Source organism: Caretta caretta, chromosome 10, assembly GCF_965140235.1.
Source record: "Caretta caretta isolate rCarCar2 chromosome 10, rCarCar1.hap1, whole genome shotgun sequence".
Lineage (NCBI taxonomy): Eukaryota > Metazoa > Chordata > Testudines > Cheloniidae > Caretta > Caretta caretta.
Window position 1 is genome coordinate 77,284,144 of NC_134215.1, and position 27,297 is coordinate 77,311,440.

General features: G+C 40.3%; 3 protein-coding genes across 11 annotated transcripts in view; 1 reads left to right on the forward strand and 2 right to left on the reverse strand.

Moving 5' to 3' along the window:
• The window catches only part of CERS3 (ceramide synthase 3), a 74,669-nt gene extending 68,185 nt beyond the window's left edge, over window positions 1-6,484 (reverse strand). The window contains exons 1-2 of the mRNA XM_048866799.2: window positions 6,348-6,484; window positions 6,035-6,153 (exon numbers count right to left, since the gene is read on the reverse strand). The gene's annotated coding sequence lies outside the window, so the exon portion shown is untranslated. The remainder of the gene's footprint in view (window positions 1-6,034; window positions 6,154-6,347) is intronic.
• LINS1 (lines homolog 1) lies at window positions 6,249-21,872 on the reverse strand. 6 transcript variants are annotated; one of them, XM_048866797.2, is made up of 9 exons: window positions 21,786-21,872; window positions 20,824-21,014; window positions 17,012-17,132; window positions 15,255-15,818; window positions 15,073-15,162; window positions 12,908-13,049; window positions 12,001-12,600; window positions 8,913-9,090; window positions 6,249-7,453 (listed from the first exon to the last, which is right to left on the reverse strand). In XM_048866797.2, the coding sequence occupies exons 4-9, from the start codon at window positions 15,675-15,677 to the stop codon at window positions 6,568-6,570; spliced, it is 2,319 nt and encodes a 772-aa protein (XP_048722754.2). In that variant the 5' UTR covers window positions 15,678-15,818; window positions 17,012-17,132; window positions 20,824-21,014; window positions 21,786-21,872; the 3' UTR covers window positions 6,249-6,567. The 6 variants fall into 6 exon arrangements, with proteins under 6 accessions (XP_048722754.2, XP_048722749.2, XP_048722750.2 ...); XM_048866792.2 differs by having other exon boundaries at window positions 8,913-9,093; XM_048866793.2 differs by lacking the exon at window positions 21,786-21,872 and adding an exon at window positions 21,656-21,734 and having other exon boundaries at window positions 8,913-9,093.
• A 94-nt stretch (window positions 21,873-21,966) lies between these two features.
• Window positions 21,967-27,297, forward strand: part of ASB7 (ankyrin repeat and SOCS box containing 7) — a 44,742-nt gene continuing 39,411 nt past the window's right edge. The window contains exons 1-2 of one of the 4 annotated variants that reach the window (XM_048867019.2): window positions 21,967-22,182; window positions 24,296-24,388. The gene's annotated coding sequence lies outside the window, so the exon portion shown is untranslated. The remainder of the gene's footprint in view (window positions 22,183-24,295; window positions 24,389-27,297) is intronic. The other 3 variants (XM_048867015.2, XM_048867016.2, XM_048867017.2) reach the window with 3 other exon arrangements.

A 27,297-nucleotide genomic window follows, 5' to 3' on the forward strand; every position in this document is an offset into this window, starting at 1 on the left:
CCAAAACTACTAGACTAGGCAGTAGATGGCATAGTAAAAGTCAATAAAGGTTAGGGTGCCAAAAAAAAGACTTCATTTTTACACAAGAACAACAATGCTCAAAAATTTAAAAATGCAATACACATAAAAGTGAAGACTTGTTTCATGTACTGCAGATAAAAATACCCACTTTATGCACTGCCACAGATTATTAGTGAAGCAGGCAAAGGTGTGTTTTTTTTTTTTTTAAAATAAATGACTGGCTACTTACTTAAAGAATAAAAAGTTTAGCTACACTAAAAAGAGTTTAAGCCAGTGTGCAGACTGACTAGCTGGAGAAGGGAAAATAAAAGTCCCACCTACAAGACATTTCACATCTTTCCTGGTGGCTTGCTTTTCCACAAAACAAATTTCAAATCCACAACAAATTAATTCCAGCTCCTGGGTAACCACCACCTGTAGCCTCTCCAAATTCAGCCAGCTGGCAGGAAAGAGCACATATCCTTTCCTATAGTAGTTTCCTTCACCTTTTTTAAAAAAAAAATTATATCTATATATAACCGCATTCAGATGAGCCATATACTAAGCAGGAACCATTTACATGCTGGATCAGTTCTCCACCTTATAATTTTAATAATGTTTGTGACAACTGGCATCAAACTTTAACGCTTTGCGGCCAGCATTGTCTCCCCTACTCCATTCATCTCTTGAGATGGTATTAACAAAAATCAGCTGTAGTACAGTGCTGGATATTTTTGCCCTCCACCAAAGAAGCCAATATGAATTACTAAACTAGATGGAGCACTGTTTTGTTCCTCTGTACCAAATTCTACCGTTCTTTTTGCAAAAGGCTGAATGCAATATTATTGTCCAACTGTTATGGCTTACTGCCATAGCCAACTATATGCTTAAACAGAATGGGCTTTAACATTATTCTAGCTGCAAAGTGCACTAAGCTAATAATAATAATTATTAGGGTCACAATCAGATAATCACCTAGAAACAGTTTTCTTCAAGACAGCAAACCCTAATGAGTATCAAATAGACCAAAGATGTGGGTGGGCTTTAATTTTCATTTCAGCTGGTGTGCAAAGGGCCCTTTTCATATCACATTGGATGGCTTTCTGGGGATACACATACATGCAAGATGTAAACATTCAGAGGACGAATAACTGATTAAAGCAAGACCCTACCACCCCTTTTTGAAAGAATTTAGGTTGTTTCATAGTACTGCCATCTCCCTGAGGAATCTGATATATAGTGGAGGTCAATCAGTACAGCATGAAGACTGCTCATTCTGGGAACTGAAGTCAGTGTTATCGGGAACAAGACATTCCATGTAATAAACTTATCATGTACCAACGGCTCCAAAGAAACTTTCATCACCTTTATTAGGACTAGTATCCTCTGCTACAAGGAATTACCTGTTTGTGGGGAAGAGGTTAATTGCATCAAGACCTATATGACCTGGATAACAGAAAGATGGAATAATACCTTCATCATAAACCATGAAAGTCCAAAACAGTTGCCATATGAAATCCAAGGGAAGATATCTAAGACAGGCTGACAGGTGAAGGAAGTCAAGCAGTATTTGTGCTGGGAACATAGAAATAGCCACATGGGTTTTTGGCACTAGACTGCAACCCTTTCCCACTTAAAATTTGCATAGGTCCTATGTTTGAATTCAAAGTTGTCTTGCCATGTTGGTTTTCACTAAGCTGCCTGTTTCTTTGTATACATCTATTACATTCTTTGGAGAAGCTAGAAGGATGAGAGCTACCTGCTTGGAAATGTCAAGCCTCTCATCCTCCACCCTCCTTGGAGCTATATAGATGGAGAGAGGTCCCATGTGAAGATGCAGGGCAGTAGTTGCTTCATATAATTATATGTGGTCAGACTCTTAGCCTGTTTGGATCTGCTACTACAGTTCCTAATATGATCAAGACAAAATTTGTTTCAGACAATAGGAGACAATTAGGACTGAGGAACCTTTATCTTTTCTCCCTGGGGAAGTAAAGTCTACAAATCAGTCTCAGGAAATATAAGTCAGCTTCCTAGCAGATGGTGAAGGCATTATTCAACAGTGCAAAAACAGTTCTTCAGATATTCCATGTCCCCCAGTTGTAAGCTCTGCTTCAACTAAACTCTCATTGAGGGACTACTCGTATGGGTCTACTATTGATTGGCATAGCTTTTGTTTTCTTTACCTCTCAGGTAAGTACCAACCAGGGCTGCCTTGCAGGACACTAACTCTACATAAAGGCTTTCTGCCACATACAAGATGCAATTCTGTTCCTTCCTTCTTGTTTTATGTAGAACTCCGGCGTCTGGATTATCCATTTGAATTAGGACTTTCCTTACCACTAGATCTTTCAAGGTCCTCAGAGCAATCACAACTATCCCCATTTCCATATTTAAAATATACATACTGCACCAGGAGAGAATAAGTGCCTTGGGAATATAGCTCATCTACCAGAGTTATTACTGGGACTGCACTTCAGCTCAAATGAATTTGAACATCCATAACCAACTGCAGATTATTCCTGGCTTGTCAGTAACCAGCTAAGTACAGGAGATTGCCTGTTACCCTATTACAAGACAAGCATATACTCTATTTTCAGGGAGACTTCAGTATGCACTGTGGTGATCTGCTAAACATAGAAAAGCAGCAGCATTGCAGTTAATGGTACATTCAGAGTTCTTGGCTAGCTCTGCTAAATCCTCAATACCGGATCCTAGCTGAAAGCAGAGTTGATGAAGTTGTTCTACTTTGGAAGATTTATAAATATCATTTGCACTCCCCTGACATTACCGGAGTCACAAATAAAAGACAACACCATGTCAGGCTTTTTATTCACAAATTTGCCAAGAAAGTTTGTTTTACTGTAGAAGAATTCCAGAAGTTTGATTTATTGAGTCTCCAACCCATAATGGGAGAACAAAAAACTAAAATGTGGAAAAGTAGAAATATTAGAGGAAATAAGAGTCCATGAAGAACCACAAGTGTCCTGGATTTAGATGGATTTTCAGTAGAGTTCTAGAAATGAATACCTCTACTTAAAGAGATGCATACACTGTAACAGCTTTTAGTAGTAACTACTCGCCTCCTTATAGCACATTTTATTCATTCTGAAACTAGAAAAATCAAATGACTGCACAAACTATGGGCCAATCCCCTTTCATAAACAAAGGGTGTGGAAATTTTAGCTAGTCATAACAAATGGATTGGAAATAATTCTCCTTAACACAATTCATTTACCAATAGGATGTGTGGTTAACGGTTTGTGCAATAATGTAAGACAGTTGTATATGTCATTAACTTAATGATAAAAGAACCTATAACAGTTGACTCATTATAAAGGGACTGACAGAGAGTTTGAGTATCCAGTCCTCAGGCTCCAGTGGGGCTTTGGTAATACAGTTTGCTACCAGGTTATTTGCTGTAGAGAAACATAACTATCAATGGATTAAAATAAAAATCTTTTGGACTCTAAAGGGAGCATATGGCTGGGGTGCCCTCACTGTGCTGTACTCTTTGATACAGCCCTGAAACCAGTCTGCTTGCTGTCTGCCAGAGTACTTAAATAATGAGGTAAGAGTTGGAGATAAGGGCTACAAAAGATAACTCATACAACTGTCATGTCCCCAATCCAGCCCCTATAGTTTGCATAAACTGTAGCACTATGAATTTTAGATCTTTAATTACAAGAGAAAAATCAGATTTCCCCTCAGTTTTTCCAGTGTAAATGGAGTCTTTAAAAGCACTCTGAGGATTGTAACAAATGGGTTCCTGAGGAACAGAATAAGTGTAAATGTGGATCTAGTGGTTTATTACTATTTGATCAATCAACTTCAGCTTGGAGTTGGTGAGAATGAAAACACAGTTGGTGTCCAGTATTTTAGAGCAGCCATAACTTGATTAATGAGCGCAGATAAAAATTACATCTATAATAAAAGGATAAAATACTTTAGAGCTGTTGTAATTATCCCCAAAGAAACATTACAAACCCAGGAAATTCAGAGTTAAGATTAAACAACAAGGTGTCCTTGTGGCACCTTAGAGACTAACAAATTTATTTATTTGGCCATAAGCTTTTGTGGAATATAACCCACAGAGAAGGCCATAAAATAATCAGACAATTATGATTAATGCATAATAGTAGTTGTGATATCAGATTAGATTAAAATGATTTTTAAAACTTCAGATTTTTTGGTCTTTTTTTCCTTTATGGTATTATTCTCTATAAAGCAGTATCATAAAAGTGTTGTGGTATCCTGGAAGGATCTGGATGTAAGAAAATGGCAGTGGGAAAACCAGGAGATTCTGCTACTGGTTTTGGATACTGCTGAGATCCCTTGGGTGTTCTACAGAGAACAGTACTGTAGAGTCCTTGCAATGTTTACCCCAGGTATCGGCAACCTTTGGCCCATCAGGGAAATCCGCTGGCGGGCCTGGTTGTTTATCTGCGGCGTCTGCAGGTTTGGCCGATTGCAGCTCCCACTGGCTGTGGTTCGCCGTTCCAGGCCAATGGGGCCTGTGGGAAGTAGCGTGGGCCGAGGGATGTGCTGGTCGCTGCTTCCAGCGGCCCCCATTGGCCTGGAATGGCGGACTGCAACCAGTGGGAGCTGCGATTGGCCAAACCTGCAGATAAACAAACAATCTCGGCCCACCAGCGGATTTCCCTGAAGGGCCGCATGCCAAAGGTTGCTGATCCCTGGTTTACCCTATTGTATAGCTGACTAGTTCTTGTGTTTATAAGTCAATTAACGTAGAAATTATTTTTGGAGAGAAGATTTTCATAGGACAAGGCATATTCAAACCTGCTGAAGTCAGTCAATTTGTATCGGTAGAAATGTTAGATTTAAAAGCAGAGTCTATAAACCTCCCCGTGGATAAAGTTACTTTAAATTATGCTACTTTCTGGAAGGTACCCACTCTATGAATGTGAAACACTTCCCACTATCACTCACATTTTCACCCATTCCTAACTACGTGCAAAGGCCAACCATGGAAAATTTCAGTCTCAAAGGTGAAATCTGGTCTGGAAAGTTTGAACAAACTGTCTGCAATCATTTTTATTTCATCAGGGGTAAAAAAAAAAACTCTCATTTTTAAACAATTTAGCTTTTTTTTTTTTTAATATACAAGTAACACAATCTTTTAAAAAAAAAATCCCTACATAAATGTTAGTCTCTAAGGTGCCATAAGTACTCCTCGTTTTTTTTTTGCTGATACAGACTAACACGGCTACCACTCTGAAACCTAAATGTAGGGCCTCTCTAATTTTTCTGCATTCTACAATATCCTGAAAATTCTAAGCTTCCATTTAAAAAAACAAACAAACAACTCTTTTTCAGTTGTGAAGCTAGTCATTGTAGCTAGGTAGAGTAACCTGCTAGAAAATTGGCACCTGCCAAACAGGAAATTCATCTATCCACCCTTCTCAATTCATTAATATGTGAAAGTGATTGCCCAATTGGCAGTATTGAAAATTATAACATTAAGCAATTTAAATGCATTAACACAGCCATTAACAGTGAGATTAGTCAGTTAATCACAGGTAATGCGTAAATGCAGAAAATACGTTCTAATAATAATGTTTACATTGCACATTTGCAATGCAAGCCAATTATCCATTTTTTCTAGTTATGTGTATTTTAATATACTAGTGGGCTATCAATTTTATATCATAATATATAGGGTGTTTATGCACCTGCATAAGCACTGATGTTGGAATTTTACTTCTGCATTGCACAATTTTGATTTTAAATGTAATGTTGCATTAACAAGTTTTCATTTAAATAGGGAATTTATATACTTGTTCAACTTTTCCTTTTTTTTGAAGAAAAAAGGAATGCACATTATGTTGTTTTAGGCATTAATCTTAAACTCTATTTTCAGTGACATTGTCAATTCCAATTTGGACCGATAAAACTGCTACGCTACTAGCTGATCAAACCTATAGTAAAGGCCAAAAAGTGAAACAAGAATATAAATTAGCATTAAAATCATAGAAGTGGAGGAATGGGATATAATTTTTTGTTTGTACAGCACCTTGAACAATGGGGTCCTGGTCCATGACTGAGGCTCCTAGGCACTGTGGTATTACAAACACAGAACAGACGAACCTTGCTCCAAAGAACTTACATAGCTGTGCTTCTAAGTATTTGAGCCTGGAATTAACATTGCATCAGTGTCAGTAATGCACTAACAATCTAGTTGGGTCTTAAAATGCTAGAATGGCATTAGGAAGAATTACATCTTACACTTCAAGTGAAAGTACTTTATTATGTCTTTATGTGAATAAATCAATTTATTGTTAAATTTGCTAATACCCAGTAACTCACCCTCACTCTGTCATACGTACCATGAATAAGTTTGGGACCATGAAACAACAGGTTGAGTTCTTAAATGCTGCTGCAGATTTGTCTTTTCAAAGTGTCAGTTGGCAGCCAGTTTAGCCTGCTTGGTCCAAAAGGAATGTATCTTTGAGCATGTACACTCTTCTTATGGAAACATTCCATCACATACTAGTGTGAAATCACTTCAAAATGTCAACAATAGCACTTCATTGCCTTATAGTGGATTCATGCTTTTATTGATTGTCTCAACAGTTTCAACAATGCAGCTGGGTTGTATGGGAAAAGGTTTCTTCTCTGTAACCTAGAAATTGCTTTTTGCAGTTCTTCCAAACATTTCACTGATTTGAGAAGCATTCTTTCTACAGGCACAGGGATATTTGGGGACATATTACATACCATGAGTGACGAGGGATTAGAACTTTTTTGTTTCAGGGGTAACACTTTAGGTTCAAGTGTATGGGGTTTGTCATCTGCATCCATACAAACAGTTTCCCTTATCTTTGTACTGCCTTGATTATTTGAAGGCATCTGCTTCATGTTTGCCAAACACTCCTTTCCAACTGACTCCAATTCAGAATCTTCTGAACTGTCATAATTAACAAGGCTTTGAAGGCAATCCAACGCAGATGTGTTATCGGTCCTTATCAATGAGTTAGACTTGTTGGGTTTTACAACTTGGTCATCACCTTGCTGTTCCATTGGCACAGAAGGCTTCTGGGAAGAAGCCAAAGATACCAGAGTGTGTTGTACTGGATCACGACAAGCATTTTCCAAACTCTCATCTGTCAGGCAGGTTTTTTTTTCTTGATGGGATGAGGTGACAAAAGAAACACACACCCCTCTTTTAGACGCAATATCGAAGTGGTTAGATATGTTGACAAAATGATGCCAGTCTTCTCTAAGAAGTTTTAAATATCTTACAAAATACTCAAGGAAGCAGGTTTCTGATGAAATCAAAAAGTCAAGAAGAACTGTGGAATCAAATGCAATGCTTTTTAGGAAAAATAAAAAGATACAGTGAGGATTACAGCCGCTCTCATGTGTCAGGCAGATCCAGGTTTCGTCTTCTTCTGCTTCAATGCACGAGTTACCAGCATCATCATGCCATAACCTGAAAAGTTAGTCAAACACAGATTAAATGGAATGCAATAGAACAGCTATTTAAATACTGAATAATTTTCCATAAACATTCTTGCTTAACATTTTTAGTAATTTTAACTACAGAGGTAGAAGCAACGTATGAGAGATCAGCAGTATACACACCAGATCCTACTATAGCTTAATATTAAAGGCAAGGCTTTCCAATCTATATATTGAACTCAGCAAAATTCAGTTGAGATCAGCAGCGGTGTTTGAGCTGGAGCCCCTGTTGGTATAAAAACAAGAGGGGACTGCTAGCATGGTGTTCCCTGTGAGGGCTCAACAGCTTTAGAATTTGCTACCCTCCTGAGCATGAATATCCTTAATGTCCTGGAGGTCATCAAATTAAGATAACTGACCACCAATGTTTCAGGTATCTTAAACTGTACTACTCCATTTAATATTTATAAGTTATGTCAAAGGTGCCTTGAGTATGTGAGTAGATATCCTTTTCACATTTTTGTAAATATACAAAAAATTAATAAAGGTTACTTCATTTACAAGATGCTATGCACCTTGAAAAAAGTTCTTTAGGCTCCTAAATCTATATTTAGGTGTTTAACTTTAAGACCAGCATCTTCAATCCTGGATGCCTTAACATTTAACGATAGACACTACTAGCAATAATGCAATCAATCAAGTTTGAAATTACAAAGTGATTCACCTAGCCAAGTTTCTTTTCATATATTTGGGCTGCATCTCCCCTGTACAGGAAATTGAATGAAAATGAAACAAAAGGGTTTGCATGATAAATTTATAATGCACAAGAACTCAAGACATTTTAGATATCAATATTGCCACTTTTCAGCAAGTTATGTGGATCCTGCCTAAGAAGCCATTACTGTAAAGCGTGATAACAGTTCACTTCAGCAGTCCTCAGATTAAACTTCCACTCATTCTTAAAGTTTAATCATAACATGAAACCCTTCTCCAAAAAAGTTGAGTGTTCACAAAAAACACTCAATCTTGTCTTTCAGTCAGCATCTGACCATCACTCAAAATCTGTGAAGGTAGGACTGAGCTCATAATAGAAAAACCACCATAAACCACCACTTACAGTCTGATCCAAAACCAATTAACATCAATGTAAGACTCCCAATGATTTCCAACTACTGTTGAAGTCAATTATCAGAGGGGTAGCCGTGTTAGTCTGTATCCACAAAAACAACAAGGATTCTGGTGGCACCTTAATAAATCTGTTAGTCTTAAAGGTGCCACCGGATTCCTCTTTGTTTTTCAGGTCCTCCAAAGTAGTTCAATAAATCCATTAAAGATGGTTAAAAACATATTTTCTTGTGTTATTTCTTTATGTACTAGTAATATAAAAATACTGCTATTATGAATTGTATGAGCTCACCAAATAAAAGTTTAATTTGCCTTCATGGGTCTAACAAAGAAATCAATATATATATATACACACACACACCAACCTATCAAACTTTAAATAAACTGTTAGCAATGATTTAGCAGCTTCCAGCATGTCATCATCTTGTTCTATAAAGACCATGGAAAGCCATTCACAAGGATGTACATTTGGATGAAAATGCCGAGAAGACTTCAGATGTTTCTTCAAGAAGATCAATAACTGGGACATGAAACTCTGCAAGTCTGCTAAAAATAGAGAGCATAACTGTGAAATTTTGCTTTCATTTTTCATATTAAAAAGCGAAACACACACTTCCTTAAATTAACAGTGGATAGGAATCCAGTTGTCCAAGCACAAATCCCTTAGCTCAACTGAATTAGCACTGCATTAACAAATGCCTTGCAGAATGATACTATTTATGGAGTCAAAAATCAAAGCAACTGGAAGTGGTTTGCAAAGAGCCATCAGCAAAATCATTTCACCCTAAATGCAACATAAAATAGTTACTTTTTGCACAAACATTGTATATATACAAAAGTTAATATTGTAAGAATTTTTACAACTCTAATGCAAAACACAGATTTCACTGCTCAAGTGGAGGACAACTTCCAGAAGAGTTAGCATTGATGCAATTTAAAGACATATGCAAGTATATTATTTGAAGAATGGCTCTTGTCACTCCCTCCCACAGAAAAACCACATATAAGAGGTGGGTGTGGAGGGGGAAGAACCTTTATGGTTGTGGGGTGAGATGGGGTCAGCTCTCTCTCTCAGGTTTACTGCAGAAAAAACAAGGAGATTACTGCTCCAAAGCCTGCTGGTCTCAGGAGACCTGTAAAAAAATCCAAGGCCGTCTACATAGAAACTCTGTGTTCCCACACTCTCCCTGGGGTCTCTGACTCATTTGGCTCTCTGACTGCATGTCTCCATTGGCCCCGGGCCTCCAGCAAATGCAATTGTAGAGAGAGGGATGAGATAGAATGATCTGATAAAGCCACCTTGCTGTAATTTATCCCACTTGGTCCCTCCCGTGCAAAGGAATAATCTGGTGCAGTGTTAAGACTAAGATCCCTATGGTCCAGTTTTTCAGCAACAACGAATTGCAGAATCAGGGCCTAAACTTCTGCAGGAAATAAAGGTATTAAACTGGTAATACAACCATAGCAAAATCTACTCTGACCATAAAACCTTCAAAGATGAGATAGCTTCTCATATGCATCCTGGTAGACTGCTGTACTTGAACAAAAATGCTCAGAGATACAAACCAAACCTTACCAGAAAATTATATTATTCATGGAGTTTATAAAATTTTCCTTCGAGTCTTCATTCTGGATTGCAACACCCCCTAATTTTAAATACTATCTCTACATTGCATGTCAGCAGCACCTGCATTGCCACATACACCCTGAGGATACAAGAGGAAACAGATTCTCCCAAGACTACCATGCCATTTTATTGCTGTGGCCAGCTCTTGAAAAACAACCCTATCTGTACCATATATACACCCTTCCTCAGATGAGAGATTTACCTCTGCAATATTCCATTGCATAGTAAAAAGATTCCTCAAATCCAAATTTGGGGCCCTGATTTTCCAAACAAGTGCTCAGCATTTTAAAAAAAATAATGGCAACTTAGATTATCAGAAGGCATTTCTTAGATGGTATTGGAAAAGCTCTATGGATTGAATGGTATAGCCTTGCCATTTGTCTGAATGGAAGCTAATTCTGTAGCAAGGTTTCTTACAACAACCTTTGTTGTAAAAAAGTACAATGTAGCTCACCCTAAAATTAGATTTTTAAAGGCTTGCCTTGCTTCTCAGCAAAAGAATATGAACATTCAATCATCATACACGCTCAGGTACTTTTCAGACTGAAATCAGGGATCATTCTATCTCCTCCCCCTGGTCCCACAATAGAACTAGGACATCTGTAACTACTACCAAGGGTTAATTTAAATTTAGCTAAAATTAAGCAATTTTAAGACTATAATATAGCAACCCCCCCTCAAAAAAACCCCAAACCCAAAAATATGATCACCCAACACCTGTGCCTAAATTGTATTCCTGACATTTAGTTTGCTTAAAATTAAGTGAAGTCATTACTTTCACATTTTAAGTGTTTTAATCTAGCTGATTGCACCCTTCATACCTTCCGTAGGCCAAGCTCATTGTACATCTCAGGGGTTCAGTGGATCCCTTAATTCCCCTCACAATCTTCCTGGGTGGCACCATTCCATGCCCCTCTTTTTCAGGGACTCCTTGCAACTCCTGCCTGAATATTCCTTCTGCAGTGGTTCTGTGTGCACCCGATTCCCTTCTCCTCTCATACCAGGGTCCCTCATTTTCTTCACTATGCCAGTGGCTCTACGTGCACTCCCATTCCCACTTCCCCACCCCAAACAGCAGAGGCTCTGTGTATCACCGCTTCCTACTCCCCCACCCCAATGGCAAAGGCTGTGTGTGCTCCCTTCCCTGAGTCCGCCATTCTCCCCACCAGGCCAGGGTTTCTGTTCCCCAGTCATGCCCTGCTCCAACCATACATGGAGCCCCATTCTCTGCATCATGCCAGTGGCTATGTCTCTCTCCTTTCTCCCTCCCAAAGTATTTTTCTTCCCCCCCCAAGTAGAAAGGGAAGGGGTGGAAAGCTGGTTCCTCTCCCCCCTACCTGGAGCAGGCACTGAGGAGGCTGGATGTTAGGAAGGAAGAAAGGGATTCTCTTCTCTCCCTCTTGTTGCCCCCATGGCTCACAATTCATCCCAGGGATCCCAGCAGGAAGAGCAATTATTTCTCTTCTGTCACTCAGGGTGTCAACATATTACACTCTACTGGGAGGATGAGTAGGGGTACTACTCATATGCTGCCAAATATTAACAGAGGTCATCAATAGATGACAGTAGCTCCATGTGTTCCTATGTTCCCTCTATCAATGTTCATTCAGGTTGTCCCCAGAGTCAACCTGGCCACTGATTCCTAGAAATTCCCTGAAAATCTGGAATTGATAGGATGTGGCATTCAGAAGTAGTTAAACATATACAGAGAAATGCTGTTCAGTTGTGTGTAAGACTTTGCAAGCTCAGCCAACAATCTTAAACTGCCTAAATCAACTATAAGCTTTAGAATGTATGCTACTTAATGAATTTAAATAGAACATTACCTTTTATTTCAGCTGCGTTAGTAGAGTTCTGGACCTTGATCTCTAAAGCTTTAAGTAAAACCAAACTCAAGGCTCTGAGGATTACTTGGTCAGGACCACTGTGGATGCCATCCTCAGGTTGAGCTTCACTGCCTCCAAAATAGCTGGCTTTTTCAGAAACAGGTATTTGATTCAGCCACCCCAAATTCACAGCTTGCAAGACAACATCAGCCAGTGCTAACATATCCTTATTCAAATAAGGATCCTGTAAGGATAAAGTGGGTAATGATCCACTTACGAAATCTTCACCAGCTTTATAAAGGATGCATTTTTTAAGGAGCATAATGGACTTCTTCTTGATTAAATAATGAACTGATGAATAAGTGAGGTCCAAGATGTAAGAAGTATTCAAAAATAAAATTCTTTGGCATTTGAAATGTGACTCTAGTTGGATTCTTGAGGTGACAAGAATGTCAAGAAACTCTATGAATTCGATCAAGTTGCTTGCAGCTTTTGAATATAATGAAGTACCTTGGCAGCCTTTACAATGATGAGACAAAATGGAATTGTAAAATCCTTCAAGTACAGTATCAAGAGGAGTGAAAACATTCTTCAGTATATCTATAATAAATAAAGTAATGTTAAGCAGAGTTTAAGTGGCGTTCCTAAAGTGCAATTCAATTAACCAGATAATTTAAAACAATTTTTCACCACTGAAATAGCATCAACAAGGAGGAGATCATGATAATCTCTCAAATTCAGTGTGTACTGGAGGGCACTGTATTTTCATTTTTAATTTTTATTTCATTATGACAAAGTAAATAACTCATTGCCATTAGTATTTTAAACAGGTTGATTGCTCTGAAATCAGTAGCCTTCCTCCCCCTAGTGGACACTTGTATATTAATATAAAAAAAATTTACAGTACCTGCTTTGTGCAAATCTTTATCTTTCAAAATGTCTCTAATAATAGCTCTAAGAATCCATAGACATTCTGCTACTTGATCACTCTTAGGGAATTCTGACAGAGTCTTCAAACAAAAAGTGAGCCACGTGACAATAAACGTGTTCTAAAAAATAAAGTAAAAAATCATTCTGTATGCACAAAATGTGATGAGATATTACTTTTTTTGTTGTTGTGACTGTTGTGCATAGTAAGTTAACTCACTGATACATTTAAAAGGAGTATGTGTGGGGACGGACAAAGATACAGACAGAATATAGTCAAAAAGCACCTCTCACTCCTTTACAAACATGAAACTGCACAATAGCCTTTTGGTAAGCAAAAATCCTCCTCATTTTACATATTGGAAAACCAAAGCCTGGTGAAGTTATGTGATTGATCCAAAGTCCCACAAAAGGACTATGGCAGAGGCAAGAACTGAACCCATAACTCCCCACATTTCTTGTTTCTAGAGGCAGGTAATAGCACAAGTGTGGGGAATGGTTTGCAAGAAAATACAGCCATTCAAACTCTATTTTGTACATGTGCATGTTATTTTCTTACTAGTGAATTAAGTAGTAACACATTAGACAAACTGAATTAATGGGCTTCATCGTTTTAAGACCCCGATGCAGGAAGTATTAAAAACAAATTTGTTTCTAAAACATAATACCATCCAAAGAAATTGCAATAGGGCCTACAGTATGTGCCCACTAAGTAAACAGAGTAATTGTACCTGTGTCAGTCCCAGGATATTAGAGAGACAAGGTGGGTGAGGGAATATCTTTTATTGGACCAATTTCTGTTTGTCTCTCTCACCAACAGAAGTTAGTCCAATAAAAGATATTCCCTCACTCACCTTGTCTCAATAAGTAAACAGTAAGTTTTGGTAACTGGGACATTCAGACAACACAAAATGGAAAAGTATTCTATTGGTTATGAACAGGTTGGTGCCTATTTTTATTTGCTGAAGGATTTAGATTTCAAATAAATGTAAATACAGTGAGATTTATAAAGTTCAGCAACGTGCACAATTAATATTCTACAATGCAAGCTGCCTAAAGGGAATATCTTTGTGACACAAAATAAAATTATTAAAAGCATTTTAAAACAAAAACCACAAGCTTGATGTATTTACATTAAAAGAAATATTCATGCTCACTTTCAGAACGTTGCTCCTGCCCACGTTTCTGACCTCACTTCTTCCTACACATTCTCCTGATCCCTGCCAGAGCCACTAACTGCTCCCTTTGTCCACTCCATGCTCTCTTTGGGTAGGTCTATAGTGGAAATGGGAGCCAGTCTTCCAACCTGGGTAAACAGACTTGTGCTAGCAGCACTCCAACTAGTGCTCTAAAAATAGGAATTGTGGATGTTCCCGCTCAGGCAGAAGCTCAGGTTCTCAACCCTGGGGGGCTAAGTGGGCTTGAGAGCCCATGTTTCCAACCAGAGGTGGAATATCCACAATTGCTATTTTTAACACACTAGCTCAAGCCCCGCTAGCTCTCTCCCAGTTGCAGTATAAACATACCCTTTCATGCCCCTCCTACCACACTTGAAGCATCTTCCCTTTCCTCCACCAAATCACTCCTCACCCAATTCCTCCTCAAATATACCCCGCTCCCACAACACTACCTCATGCTACTTTTACACTCTGTTTCTGAAAAAAAGAGTGTGCCCAGCATTGAGAAAGAGCAAGATTTTGAAGCAGGAGGCCACTGAGGGACATGCCCATGGCATGCTGCAAAGCAGTCATGCTAGCAACTACACAGATCCATTGTCTAAAATCCCTTTAGGAAGGATGGGGCACAGTAGACACAGGCATTGTAGATTTGAGGCTGCAGATGCAGGAAGGGAGAAGCTCTGTTACTACTCTATAGTCTGAGGGGCATGGAAGGATTCTGGCATCTCCCCCCACCAACAGGCACTGCACCTGTTAGGCAGGCTCTGCACTAGAGAGAAAATTTAACTGTTACACTGTCAAATTTTCAGTGACTGCTCTGTGTCATTTAACTATCGTAGAAGGTCAGCTATAGTTAAATGGAATAACTGTAAGGAAAACTGGAAGGAATGTATCCACCAAGTACTCATGTTTACTTTGATAGCTTACATACAAATTCAAAGTCCACCCAGGAACCTGATACACTCACCTCTTTCTTTAGTTGGAAATACACAAGGGAGGCTACACTTTTTGAAGCCATGTGAGACAACAGCTTATCAGAACTATTGCATAGACAAATCTGCAGATATGTTTAAAAAAAAAAATCTGTAAGTTACACTCACTTTTTACTTTGTGTTATGAAAAGTTTTGAAAATATTTATAAAAGCTTACTAATTTTGAATCAATTTTTGTCTCTTTCAGAAGAATTGTAATTATATCAAGGTACTTCTGTCTTATGCTGAATTCAGTTTCCTGGGACTGTACTTTGGCAATCATCATCTTGATCAAGGTTAACTGGAGCAGTATCATTTCCCGTGAACAGAACATTGAAGAGTTCGTGTTTGCAAAGCTACCAGATTTATCATCTGTCACAAGGGCAAGAGCATCTGAAACAGCAGAGTCCTGATGGCTCCAAGTGCCCCAGTTAGGAGATTCTAGGCATATTTCATTATGTGACTCATTAACTCTTGTGGATGAATCTTGTGGTGAAACATGCAGATTGAGGAAAAAGGCATAATCATGGCTGTCCTTTGTTAAAGGAGTGCCTATCAGCACATCCCTATGCAGCTCCTGGAGAGGAGACAGATCTCCCATTTTGGGGGAAAAATTATATTTTGGAGACTGTCTTATGCCTTCACTTATTACTTGTGGGCATTATGGGTCACTTCTTAAATTACTTCTGTCCAATTAAAGAAATGGATTTGTAGCTTTATAGAGGCATTTCTTCTAGGGTATCTAGGAAAAAAGTAATGAGATTAAATCATTTTTGCTATTAAATTTAATAGATTAGCAGAATGATACAGCTGAACTTGGATCTTTTACTGAGCATCATAGCTAAAATGAAACTACTGTTAAAAACATCATTTTAAAGAAACAATCTAGGAATGTGCATTCAGCACACTATTTCTTAAATAGCAAGGATGATAACTGACATCCACATAAAACTCTTTATCCAAACATCCCAAAGCACAAACCCTGTTATACCACAAATCCAGGAATCCTGCCAACCTCTGAAATGAAGCCATTTGGATGGAGTCATGAGGGATTGGGTGCATAGCAATACTTCTGAAATGGGATAGAAAGTGAAAAATACTGTGACCATTTAAACGTCAGAGGAATTTTAGGCAGGCAGAGTGAAGTTACAGAGTCAATGTGACCAGACCGTGCAAAAATACCATGCCATTCTGAATGATCAAGACCTCAGTTTAAAGTCTCACGTGAAAAAGCTCCAGTGACAAACAGTGCCTTCTATCATCATGTTGGGGCACTGATTCGGACTTGAGAGAACAGTGCCATCTACTACACTACCAGCACCCTTTCCTACAACATCCTGGGTTTTGCCAGCAATGAATAAGTTTTTTTTTATTTTAAAAAAGAACTGAGTAAAGATACATAGCCAATATGTCTTGATGTTTGTCCACTGGAGAAAATGTATACAATCTTCTTTTCAAAACTTGTATTCCATGGATGTTCAACCATAGCTTGTTCTAACTAAACACATACAAATTTGCATATTCTTTTATGGCTACAGACATCCCAACAACTGATCTACTTCCCTTTTAAAGCAAATTCACTGTATCGAGTTTTAAACTGCTTGGTTGGTGGACGAGCAAAACTCAGAAAAGGAAAACAATGTATCCACAGTGGATTTTAACTAAAGAAAATAAGGCCCCAATTCTGTAAATGGATCCAGGTGAGCAGACCCTTGAACCAGTACAGAGTCCCAGTGAAGTCAGTGGAACTATACATCAGCATCAAGATCTGCCTGCATAAATGCGTTTGCAGAATGAAGGCTTCAAACTTAAGTTTATTAAAAGTACTTGCTGATAACTGTGCAATTTTTTGCAGGATTGGCACCAAAATATTTTTAAATGGCCAAACATTAAAAGCATTTCCAAAGAGTTGTATTGAAAACAAGCTAACTTAACTGTTCTTATTATGTAGATTCTTCTGGAGTTCAGAGATATTAGTGAGGGCAGGATTCAAGTGCTCGTCGGAACTGATGAAGGCAAAAAGAGGAAGGCAGGCTATCAGAAGACACATTTTGATCTGAAACACAAAAAAAGAGAACATTGGGGAAACAATATAAAACACTGGTTTCTTACATCTGGCTTCTCATTCTTTTTTACATAGCCCCCCTAAGGTGAGTCTGAAGAGGGTAGGGTTAAAGATTTTCACCCACAAGAATCCTTAAGGATCACTCTTTAAAAAATGGAAATTAATGACCAAATACCGCACTCTGTTGCATGTGAGCTCTATGGGAGTAATACGCACATACTGAAAAGCGGAACGTGGCCCTTGCTTTAATAAACAGAATAAAACAAAGCTTGTGTAACTGCATTAGTTAACATCTACACTTTCAAAAGTCACGGTCTCTAATTCTGGGTGCCAAACTCCTGACACCATCAGCATGATTTCTAGAGGTGCTGAGCACCCTCCAACTGAAGTCAATAGAAACTCCAGGTGCTCACTACTTCAGAAGATAAGGTTCTTCTTAGTGTCTGCAACCAAGACACTCAAAATAAGAAGCTACTTAAGAAGCTGCGTCTAAGAATCTGTGAACAACCCTAAATATACATAAAAGTCCTCGCCAGAAAGGCCATACAAATACTGCAACCACATGCAGAAAGACCGACTTTGTTATCAAAGTTTACACTTTAAATAGCATCACAATTATTTAGTACAGCTTACAGAGAGAAGTTACTATGAATTTAAGTATCACTCTTCAGTTTCAAGTGTGAGCATCTATCTAGGTACTTACACAGCTCCATCACCATACAAGTGCCTTGACAGACAGATCTCCATAACAGAAAACTAAAAAGACACACTTAAGATCATAGCAGTTTCTCTTTGCATACTATTATCTTTAGGTGACAGTTACAACTCATAACACACCCCAGAGGCACTTCTTTAGTACTTTTCTAGTTTCTATTAACTCTCTCTACAGAATCGCCCTCTTATAGGAACTTTTCCCCCAGCATGCCTTTTTGTGGCTGGGCCTTAACATTTGGCAGAACTAAACAAGCGCAGTCCCAGAGTGGTCATATTGTAACCAGCTGCATTTCTTTTTCCAGCTGGTAAGTACTTATAGTCCCTTTCTTATTCATGAAAAGATAGCACATTGTCATAGTATGATTCCCAGCACATCTATCAATTATACTTGCAAGCAGTAGCAAACAGAAACATAGAGTTTACATATTTTTAGTTTCTGCTTATTTTAACTAGGAGAAATAGAGTAAAAGTATACAAAATGTTAGACTGTAGCACCCAGCATATATATAGTACTTTTTAGCTGAAGATCTCAAAGTACTTTCCAAAGGTAGGGAATATTCCCATTTTATATATGTGAAAACTAAGGTATAGAGAGAGACATTCCAAGGCTGTCCAAGAAAGCTAGTGACAGATTGAGGAATATAACCCAAGTCTCCTGACTACCATAACTAGACCATATTTCCTCTGAGGCAGAGTCTAAAATTGGAATTGGAAGATAAGACATTATCCACAATGAACTATAAAAATTGTGGTAGCACGCATGTTTTTCACACTGACATCCGTGTATCTTTGAGAATATCTTTCCACTGCACTTGTGACAGTTGACCTGCAGATTTTAGAACCTTACAATGTTCCTCAACCAAATCTGTCAAGCTGAGGCAGGGACCGCTATCAGTTCACAAAGCCTGCACTTTAAATATTAAGAATAAATCTGATACTTCAGGCTATAAATTTCTCCTTCATTTGCAGAATATACTTTGAATTCTACTTGAGGTAGAAATTTATGATCTGAAACCTCATAAAAAAAATTTGGAAATCACCCTGTGAATATTTTATACAACTCTGAGTTTGATCTCTACCTAAACCAATACATGAAATAAAATTATTTCAACACATTTACTAATTTACTCAGGACCAAACTGAATTACTGTCCGAGATGTTAAATGAATGGATCCCTTGTGCACCAATTTATACAATACAGTGAGGCTGTTAGTGTGAAATAAATTTAGAACTCCTCTAGAACAAACATGATGAAATTGTACCTTTGCAACATGATAGTGCTTGTGCTTTCCCTGACCATATGTCATATTTATACAGCACCATTAATTTACACAGCACTTTACCAAAGATTGATAAGACATGTCACTTGCTTCAAAGACCTCAATCTAAAACAGATTAAACCAACATAGGATACCAAGTCAGGAAAAAGGGAGAGAGTGGTTGTCATTACAAAATGGGACATGGTTGCTTTAAGAGATGGGTTTTAATAAGTGCATTTGAAAGAGCAAAGAGATGCCAGAGGACAACAGAAATATTTTTTCAGCCACAGTAAGCCACCATGGCAGAGGACACAAAGCTAAAAGAGGGGGAATAAGAAACAGCAGTATGATAGCAGGGATATGTAAGGAATAATGTACTTTAATTGTATTTAATACTATGGCAGCGCCTGGAAACCAATCCAAAGCAGGATCCAGAATAAGAGACAATCCCTGTCCTAAAGAACTTGCAATGTGAATAGACAAGACAGACAAAAGGTTGAGAGAAAAGGGATATAGCATACATGGAGAGTGAATAACGTGATGGTTGTCAAACATCATCTTATTGCCATGACTGTTTTGGTTTGACCTAAATAAAAATTGCAGGGATTGGTAAATAAGGATTACCTAAATAGAAAGTAAGGGAGAAGAGACACGAACCATGGAGGACAGTTGATTTGAGGCCAACAAGTTTTGAGGAACACCATAAACCACATAAGTCAATGGCTAATCAATGACTCCACAATATCCCTAAAATAGAATTATAAAGTCTGTATTTGTTTTCAGGGTGGAGTACTTCAGCTAACATACTATATACAGAAATCCATCACTCATTTGATAACCACAGATGTTGAAACAGGTGTTTTTTTTCAAATTACATTATCTTCTACATTCTCAGACTGCATTTTAAGTCACAAGTGATATTTTTTGGTTACAGTGGACATGTATTTTTTGATTACAGTTAGCATGTCATGACTCACATAGGATACAATTAGCTAAGGAAGCCTGTGTTTCTCACAATCATGATGAAAGAAAAGTCCTGTTAAATCATTATCTTTGTTTTGTCCTTCATTGGCGCATGATCATATTAAATACTATTGCATGAAAAAGTTTTTCTCCTTACTGCTATCTTCCCAAACAGAAAACAATGGAGGATTCAGCTATGATGCAGGAAATATGGGGCATGACCATGCTCAAGTTTCACTGAAAGGCTCTGGTTCCTGTCAAGGAGTCATGGCAGATCCACACACCACAGAATATAGATGAACTATACTCTGGCTCTCTGAAATTTATAATTGGCTGGAGAATTGTGTTTCAGCGTATAGGCTTGCCTTTAAAACACTGTTAAATTTCCAGCCTCTGTGTGGGAATAAATATTTCCAATGTAAATCACAGTTCATCCTGCCTGCCTGTGCAGTCTCCAACAACTGTGAGGTGTGAACCATCAGTTATCTTCATTGTCCGCAGTGTTGTTGTAGATGGGCTGATCCCTAAATATGGAACATATGGCGGGTGAGGTAATATCTTTTATTGGACCAACTTCTGTTGGTGAACAAGACAAGCTTTCAAGCTGATTTCCCATACCTGAAAAACACCTCTGCCTAAACTATGAAGCTTGTCTGTTTCACCAACAGAAGTTGGTCCCACAAACAACATTACCTCACCCACCTTCTGTCTCCTAATTACAACCACCTAGAACGTCAACACTTAACTTTTTCACTGCTGGCCATTATAGTAGCAATACCCAAGCTAATGTCCTTGCTGAACAGAGCAGTAATCACTGGAGTACAGCGGGGAACAGAACCACGCAGGTGACGAATGAGGCATTCATACTCCCACCCCAAAACGTGCAGTCATCGACTATGCCACATGGTTTCAGAGTAGCAGCCGTGTTAGTCTGTATCTGCAAAAAGAAAAGGAGGACTTGTGGCACCTTAAGAGACTAACAAATTTAATATTTTACTCCACACGGCTAAATTCCGTGCCTTGCATAATGACAGGTTTCAGAGTAGCAGCCGCGTTAAACTCTGTGTCTGCAAAAAGAAAAGGAGGACTTGTGGCACCTTAGAGACTACCAAATGCCACATGGGGATGGGAAAGAGCAGAGCCTCCCCGCCCCGCGCCCACTCCCACCAGATGTCAACGACCCCACACTTTTGCCCTGACTTTTTTTTTTTTTTTTTTATAAACCTGTTACTACTGGGAGCCAAGAGCCCTAGGAAGGAGAGCTCTTTCCTCGCCTCATCTGCACTGCGCCTGGAGCAGCCTCCCCGCCCCTCGATTACAAACGTGCTGTGCCAGATCAGCCCCTGCAACGCTCCGAAATGCTCCTCCTCGGCCGGCGGCCCTCACCATCCGCCCCGCCTCCGGGCTTCCCTCACCCCCACCTGCCCAGCTGGCCTCGTCGCCCTCCTCAGCCCCTTGCTCTCTCGGACCAGCCTCCTCCTCACTCCGCCGCCATGACCCAGCCTCCCCCCACCCGCCCGAGTCCACACGCCTCCGCCCAGTCCCCTCCTCCTCCGCCGGCCGGCCGCCCTCCCTCACCGAGCCGCCCAAGGTCCCGCTCTGCAGCCGCCGCCGCCAGGCCCAGCCGCGGCGCGTACGAATCCCCCCGGTCCCGCTCGCCCGCCTTGCCCCGCCCACCCAGCGCTGCTAGGCAACCCCCTCGCTTTACCCGCCCCTGGAGACGGGGCGCGGCAGGGCCCACTTCTCCCAGGACAAACTCGAGCGCAACCAATCCTTGCCGGTAGCTGCCGCAAAGCCCCACCAAGCTTTACGGCATTGGGAGGGGAGATGGGCGGAGTCGCCCAAACCCCGCCACCCAACCCGGCGCGGCGGTGGTTTACGGCTCGGGACGGGACTATGGCTGCGGCAGCTGATTGGCTGCGGTGGGGGTCAGCCCCTGCCCAGTGACCCCAGAGTGAGGAGGGGGGCGGCTCAGTCAGTGCAAAGTGTCCCCACAACGCCCCCGGCTGGGTCTGCGGCTCCCCCCACCCCTGAGCCAGTGCCAGTGGGGGGAGCGGCCGCGGAGTGGCCGCCGGTCCGGTCCCGTCCCCCTCAGGAGGAGACAGGTAACAGCCGGGGGGCTAAAGCCCTGTTTGCCCCGAGACTCCGTCATGGGGGCGCCTGCCACTGCTACGGGGGGGGCTGAGCCCCCTCCCCGTGCCCGCCCCGAGGCTGCGCGCTCGGGGCTGATCCCCCTGCCCCTTCTCACGGGACTCTGCTGCGGGGGGAGGGGAATAGACTGCAGCCCCATAGGACTGCTGGGGGGGAGGGGTCACTGGCCCATCCCCCTGGGTACTGATCTTGGGCGGCTACTCCCCCCTCCGCCCCGTGATTCCCTTGGACACTTTGGTATTGGGGGGCTAGCCCCCGCTCTGCCCCGTGGCTCCTTTGAGACCGCTCTGGAGGCGGGAGGGCTATCCCCCCTGCCCCCTCTGAGAGAGACTCTGCTCTGGAGGGGACTAGCCCATTCCATGCCTGCCCTCACCCCCCGACTCTCCTCTCCTCTCCTCCCACTGTAGCCCTTGCCCCCACTATCCTCCCAAACTGTTTTGGAGAAGAGTAAATCTGCTCCATCCTCTCCCCCGCCCCTTTGATCCTTCTCTGGATACTCTGCTATAGGGGGTTCACCCTTCCCTGCTCCCACTGTCCCCTTTCAGGTGCCCTGAAATACTCTGTTTCGTGCATTGCTCCCCTCCCCACCTTTCACCCTCTTCCCCTCTCGGGGTTCTCACAGCAAAAATTTTGGTGGCCTCAGAGTGAGGCCACCAACTCTTGGTGGTGGCCACTATGACAATTTTTCTAAAATATTTAATTAAGGTTAGGAAGCATAAATAAGTATGCGCATATACATGTCCAAATCATAGTAATTTATTTATGTAGGGATTTTTTTCCCCACAGACTCAATAATAATAACAATGTACAGTTTTCTCTATTCTTTACTGGACCTAAATAGAATAGAAACACAAATAAGGTGCTTTGCATATTCTTTTCTTTTGTTGTAGTTTCTTTTCCTTTTTTTGGTTGTGGGTTTTATGGAGTTTTTTTTTTTTTTAGATGCGCTAGCTAGTAAGTCTGCCTCTTTGAAAAGTGTTATTTGTATGTTTTGTTAATATCACTTTTCACAGCAGCAGACTTGTTAACTAGTTGGGAGGCAGTGAAAAGTGATATTAACATACAAATATCACTTTCCGCAGCAGACTTACTCATCCCTGGCAACTGGGAGATAAATTAAGTCTTGAATGGGGAGGTGAGCCCGAAGCCCAGTGGCTAGGGGACGAAGCCTGTCTCTGCGCAGCCAAAACCCAGAGACACGGTGGAAGCGCATGGCTGGAGCCTGCTGACAGCTGTTGTCGTGTGGACAGAGCCTGCTGCCCACCACCCCAAGGCTGAAGCCGGAAGCCCGAGCCCCACCACCGCCGGGAAGATGGGGAACTCGCACTCGATGTCTGCTCCTCCAGCGTTTGTGTCTCCAGAGGGAGAGCAGTGCTAAACCCCTCCTTGTGGCCCCAGGGGAGGGGCTGATCCCTCCCCACCCAATCACTGCCCAGGAGGCTGTGACCACAAGAAAACCCCTAGTGGCCGCATGCAGCCACGGAGGCCACATTTGAGAAATGCTGCTCTAGAGTTTGATTAGGGAAGACAAGCACCATCATCCTGAGCCCGTGTTCTTCTCTCAGATGTTTCTACCATTTCTTCTGCACCCACCATCACCCTGATATTCTGTTCTGGGCCATCTTCCTTCAGACCTCGAAACCATGTCTGGTGGCTAACCTCCCTCATGCCCTACTTTTCTTCTTCAAAGCTCCTGAGACTTTGCTGTTGGGGGGCAGGAGGAGGGGGCAGTTAGCTTCCTGCTCCTTTTAATTCTCCTGGAACTCTGATTTGTGGGTTATTCTCTGCCCACCCTTTAATGGTCCTTGCCCCTTACTTCAATCCCAATGAGACTGTACTTTGAGGAGACTGACTATCCTGCTGTTTTTCTACCCCCATTCAAACCCCAAGTATTCTCTGTGGATTACCCCTCCTTTTCAGTTTCCACTTTGTGGCAATACCTTTTGCTTCCTCTCTCTTCATTCTCCCTACTCCAACTGTGACAGTGTTTTGGACATTAACACCCTTTATCCTTCACTTCTCATTCATCTAACATTGCATAGCTCAGTTCTACCTCTCTCTTTTCAGGCTCAGGTTGCCTCAGGGGAGACTTGCAAGCCGTGAATCCAAAGAAGAAGATACAGACAGTAAGAAAAAGTGAAAGTAGTACTCAATATAAAGGTGATAATCCAACATCACTCTTTTATCTCATATCCCGGGCCATTCCTGCACATCCACACAACCTTGTCTGGATGTTTGTGGAACCCTTTCTTGTTGGTTCTATTGACTCATTTATGTGAGTTTGTAGGATTAGGTCCCCCCTTCTCTAAAAACTATTTGCTATTTGGCTTGAAAATGTAAAATAACTTTGCAGTACAGGGAATGAACTTCTTCCCTTCTCTGAGTATTGTTCTGCGCTTTGCATGATCATTTGCTAAATACAGCAAACATTTACTTACTTTTGTGGGCTGCGACTTCAAGATATTTTGTGGCTTCTCTCTTTAAAAATTTTATAAAAACTCCCTGTCAATTGTTAATTAGGTCTCCTTATTTAAAAATAAATAAAAATTTTATACATCCTTTCCCTTGTCTTACTTCCCACCTATACATACAAAGGAAACCTTCCATGATAACTGCAGTGGTTGAGAATCATTACTAACATAGGTAACAGTAAATGCATTTTGATTGTTTGTTTATAATTGTCTGTAATTCTTAATGTGTATAAAGCGTATATGTACAGATTGTATTGCAGTTAGTTTGTGAACAATGAATACTAATCAATCAATTGATTGTTTACAAGTTCAGCCCTTCTTGATGTATCTTGGCCTTTGCAGACTTAGTCACAGAAGAATCAAATATTGTTCATTGCAACTCAAAATGCTATTGGGAGGTGTTTGTTTTTACACAAATTCAAAAATGTTTTGATAGCAAAGGTTTACAAGGGTTTAGATAAACAAGGGAGGGTGGCAATTGGAAGACATAAAGCTCCTTAGTGTATAGTTTTGTTAAATCTATTATTTTTTCTGCCAGAAATTCTGGTTAGATATTTATAAGTAACTTGACCATTTGCATTGTTTCTGATGATATTGAATGTTTGAGCTTATATCTTATTTAACTGATTTTTGCAACTGTTTACAGTAAAATCTTCTTGCTTAGGAATCATTCCCTTTGTTGGTTGGCTAGTTGCACAAGGCAATAAGTGTACTTTACAAACAAATAATGCGATACCCTTGCCCCAAATTATTTATAAAATCTAAATAGATATTGCATGATGAGTGATGGTAGGATGGTAATAAGAAGTGAACAGAGTCGTGGGGAAATAGAGAGTATGAGCATTGCAGCAATAAGACTGAGATTGCTCCAGTCAGTAGTGCACGAGTCTTGAGAATTCAATGGTTGGTGTGCAAATACTGTTACTATGAGAATAAGGGGAAGTTTGATAGGCTGAGAGAATGGAAGTGATTGTGAGGAAGAAGTGTTTTTTGAAGGAAAGAGATAAAAGAAGAGAGGAGTGGCTCAGGTGTAGGGGTCTGCATGGAAAAAGGTATGAGCAGGAGAAAGATGTTATTGGCCCGTCTTCAAGCCTAGACCAGATTTATCTGAAAGTTGTAGATGATAGTTGGAAAGGATCTCCTAAGTACTCTGGAACCATGCCTTTCGTAGTGTGCTCCAGTTAATGGAGTTCCTGTTTATATTGATTTTCATTGTCAATCTACATCTAAATATGTCCTCTCCTTATTCAAAACATTTTTACATTTCATTTACGTTAAGAGGAGCTGTGCATTGTGGGCTCAAGAGAAAAAGGAAACTGAATTGAATACATTTAAAATCATTGTTATAATCCAAGTTAACTGGTAACATACAATAGCGTAGCTTCTAGGTCTATCTATATTAGGAAAATGACCCACTGTTGACACTGGTTTTGTGAAGAATCCTCTTCAGATATCTTGAAAATGCAAGTTTTAGATGAGACTAAGCTTTTTCCACAGTTATAGAAAGTATCAGTATTACATTCTGCTAGAGTCTACTGTACTTTCTGGAATGTGTTGAAAAGGGTTTGACCCAGTTTTCACTAGCAGTCATATTTTTTCAGCACCAGTTTCAGAGGAGCTAGGCTGTACTTTTTGCTGATGATGTCGGTCAACAATTGATCGCTTTCCTAGTATAGATGGATTCTTAGTGCATATTATTTGTGGTCAAACATAATTGTTTATATATCAATGGCTAAACAAAAACTCCACAGCCATGCAAGTCAAATAAGATTTAGAAGATGATTTTCTAAAAGTACAATGAGGAAGTACTCTGTTACCTGTCGTTCATGGTTATGGCATGTGATCCAAATCGTACGCTTACTGCTAATCATACTGTGTTTGCTGCACATATTCAGTGTGCACCTATGAGCTTTTCTACATGAGGGAGTCTTTCACCAGTGTAATTTCACTGAAGTAGCTACACTGGTGCAAACCTCCAGCTTTGGTGCAAACCTGTGCTGTATTTTTTGTTCAGATCCTTAGTTCTTTGGGATTCATTCATAGGGTGAACAACAAGCATTGATTTTTTTTGTTTGGGAGGCTCCTTTTTTAATATGAAATGCTAATTCAGCAAAGGTTGTGACGAGTACAGTTTTGTGAATGTGATCACCATCAATCAGGGAATTGGCTGACAATTGAAACTTCATTGGTGGTTGGGAACAAGTAATGAAGCAGGGTTAGAAACTGAAGGCCAAATCAGGATCTCTGTACTACAAGTACAGCTATTTCCTAGGTAGAAGGAAGACTGAACACACAGACTTACAGGATAAGTAGGGTTTTTTCTGTTTTGCTTTCTAGTTGTGTAAAACTACCTTTTGTTTTCCTTATGGTGGACTCTTAGAAACCGGAACACTTGCTGACTGAGACGGTCTTTCATTGTTGAGCCCTTAGCATTAGCTTCCAGAATTGTACTACGAATGAAAAACTTGTGGTGTTATCTGCCCAAGTGGTCCATTGTACTGTTTTCACTCAGGTTTTTAGGACATTCTGAAATGAGACTCTGAGCAAATATAAATCTTTAGTTGAGATCTTTGGAGGATGAAACAGGTTATATAAATG

What these genes read in the sequence shown, in the direction of transcription:
- LINS1 (XM_048866795.2), bottom strand. Translation starts at nt 15,677, where the DNA reads ATGGGAGATCTGTCTCCTCTCCAGGAGCTGCATAGGGATGTGCTGATA. An exon ending in CAAAAATTGATTCAAAATTA is followed by an intron (nt 15,163 to 15,254) that starts GTAAGCTTTTAT and finishes ACATATCTGCAG; the next exon opens with ATTTGTCTATGCAATAGTTC. An exon ending in GTTTATTTAAAGTTTGATAG is followed by an intron (nt 7,454 to 8,912) that starts GTTGGTGTGTGT and finishes CTAACTTTTCAG; the next exon opens with GTTATGGCATGATGATGCTG.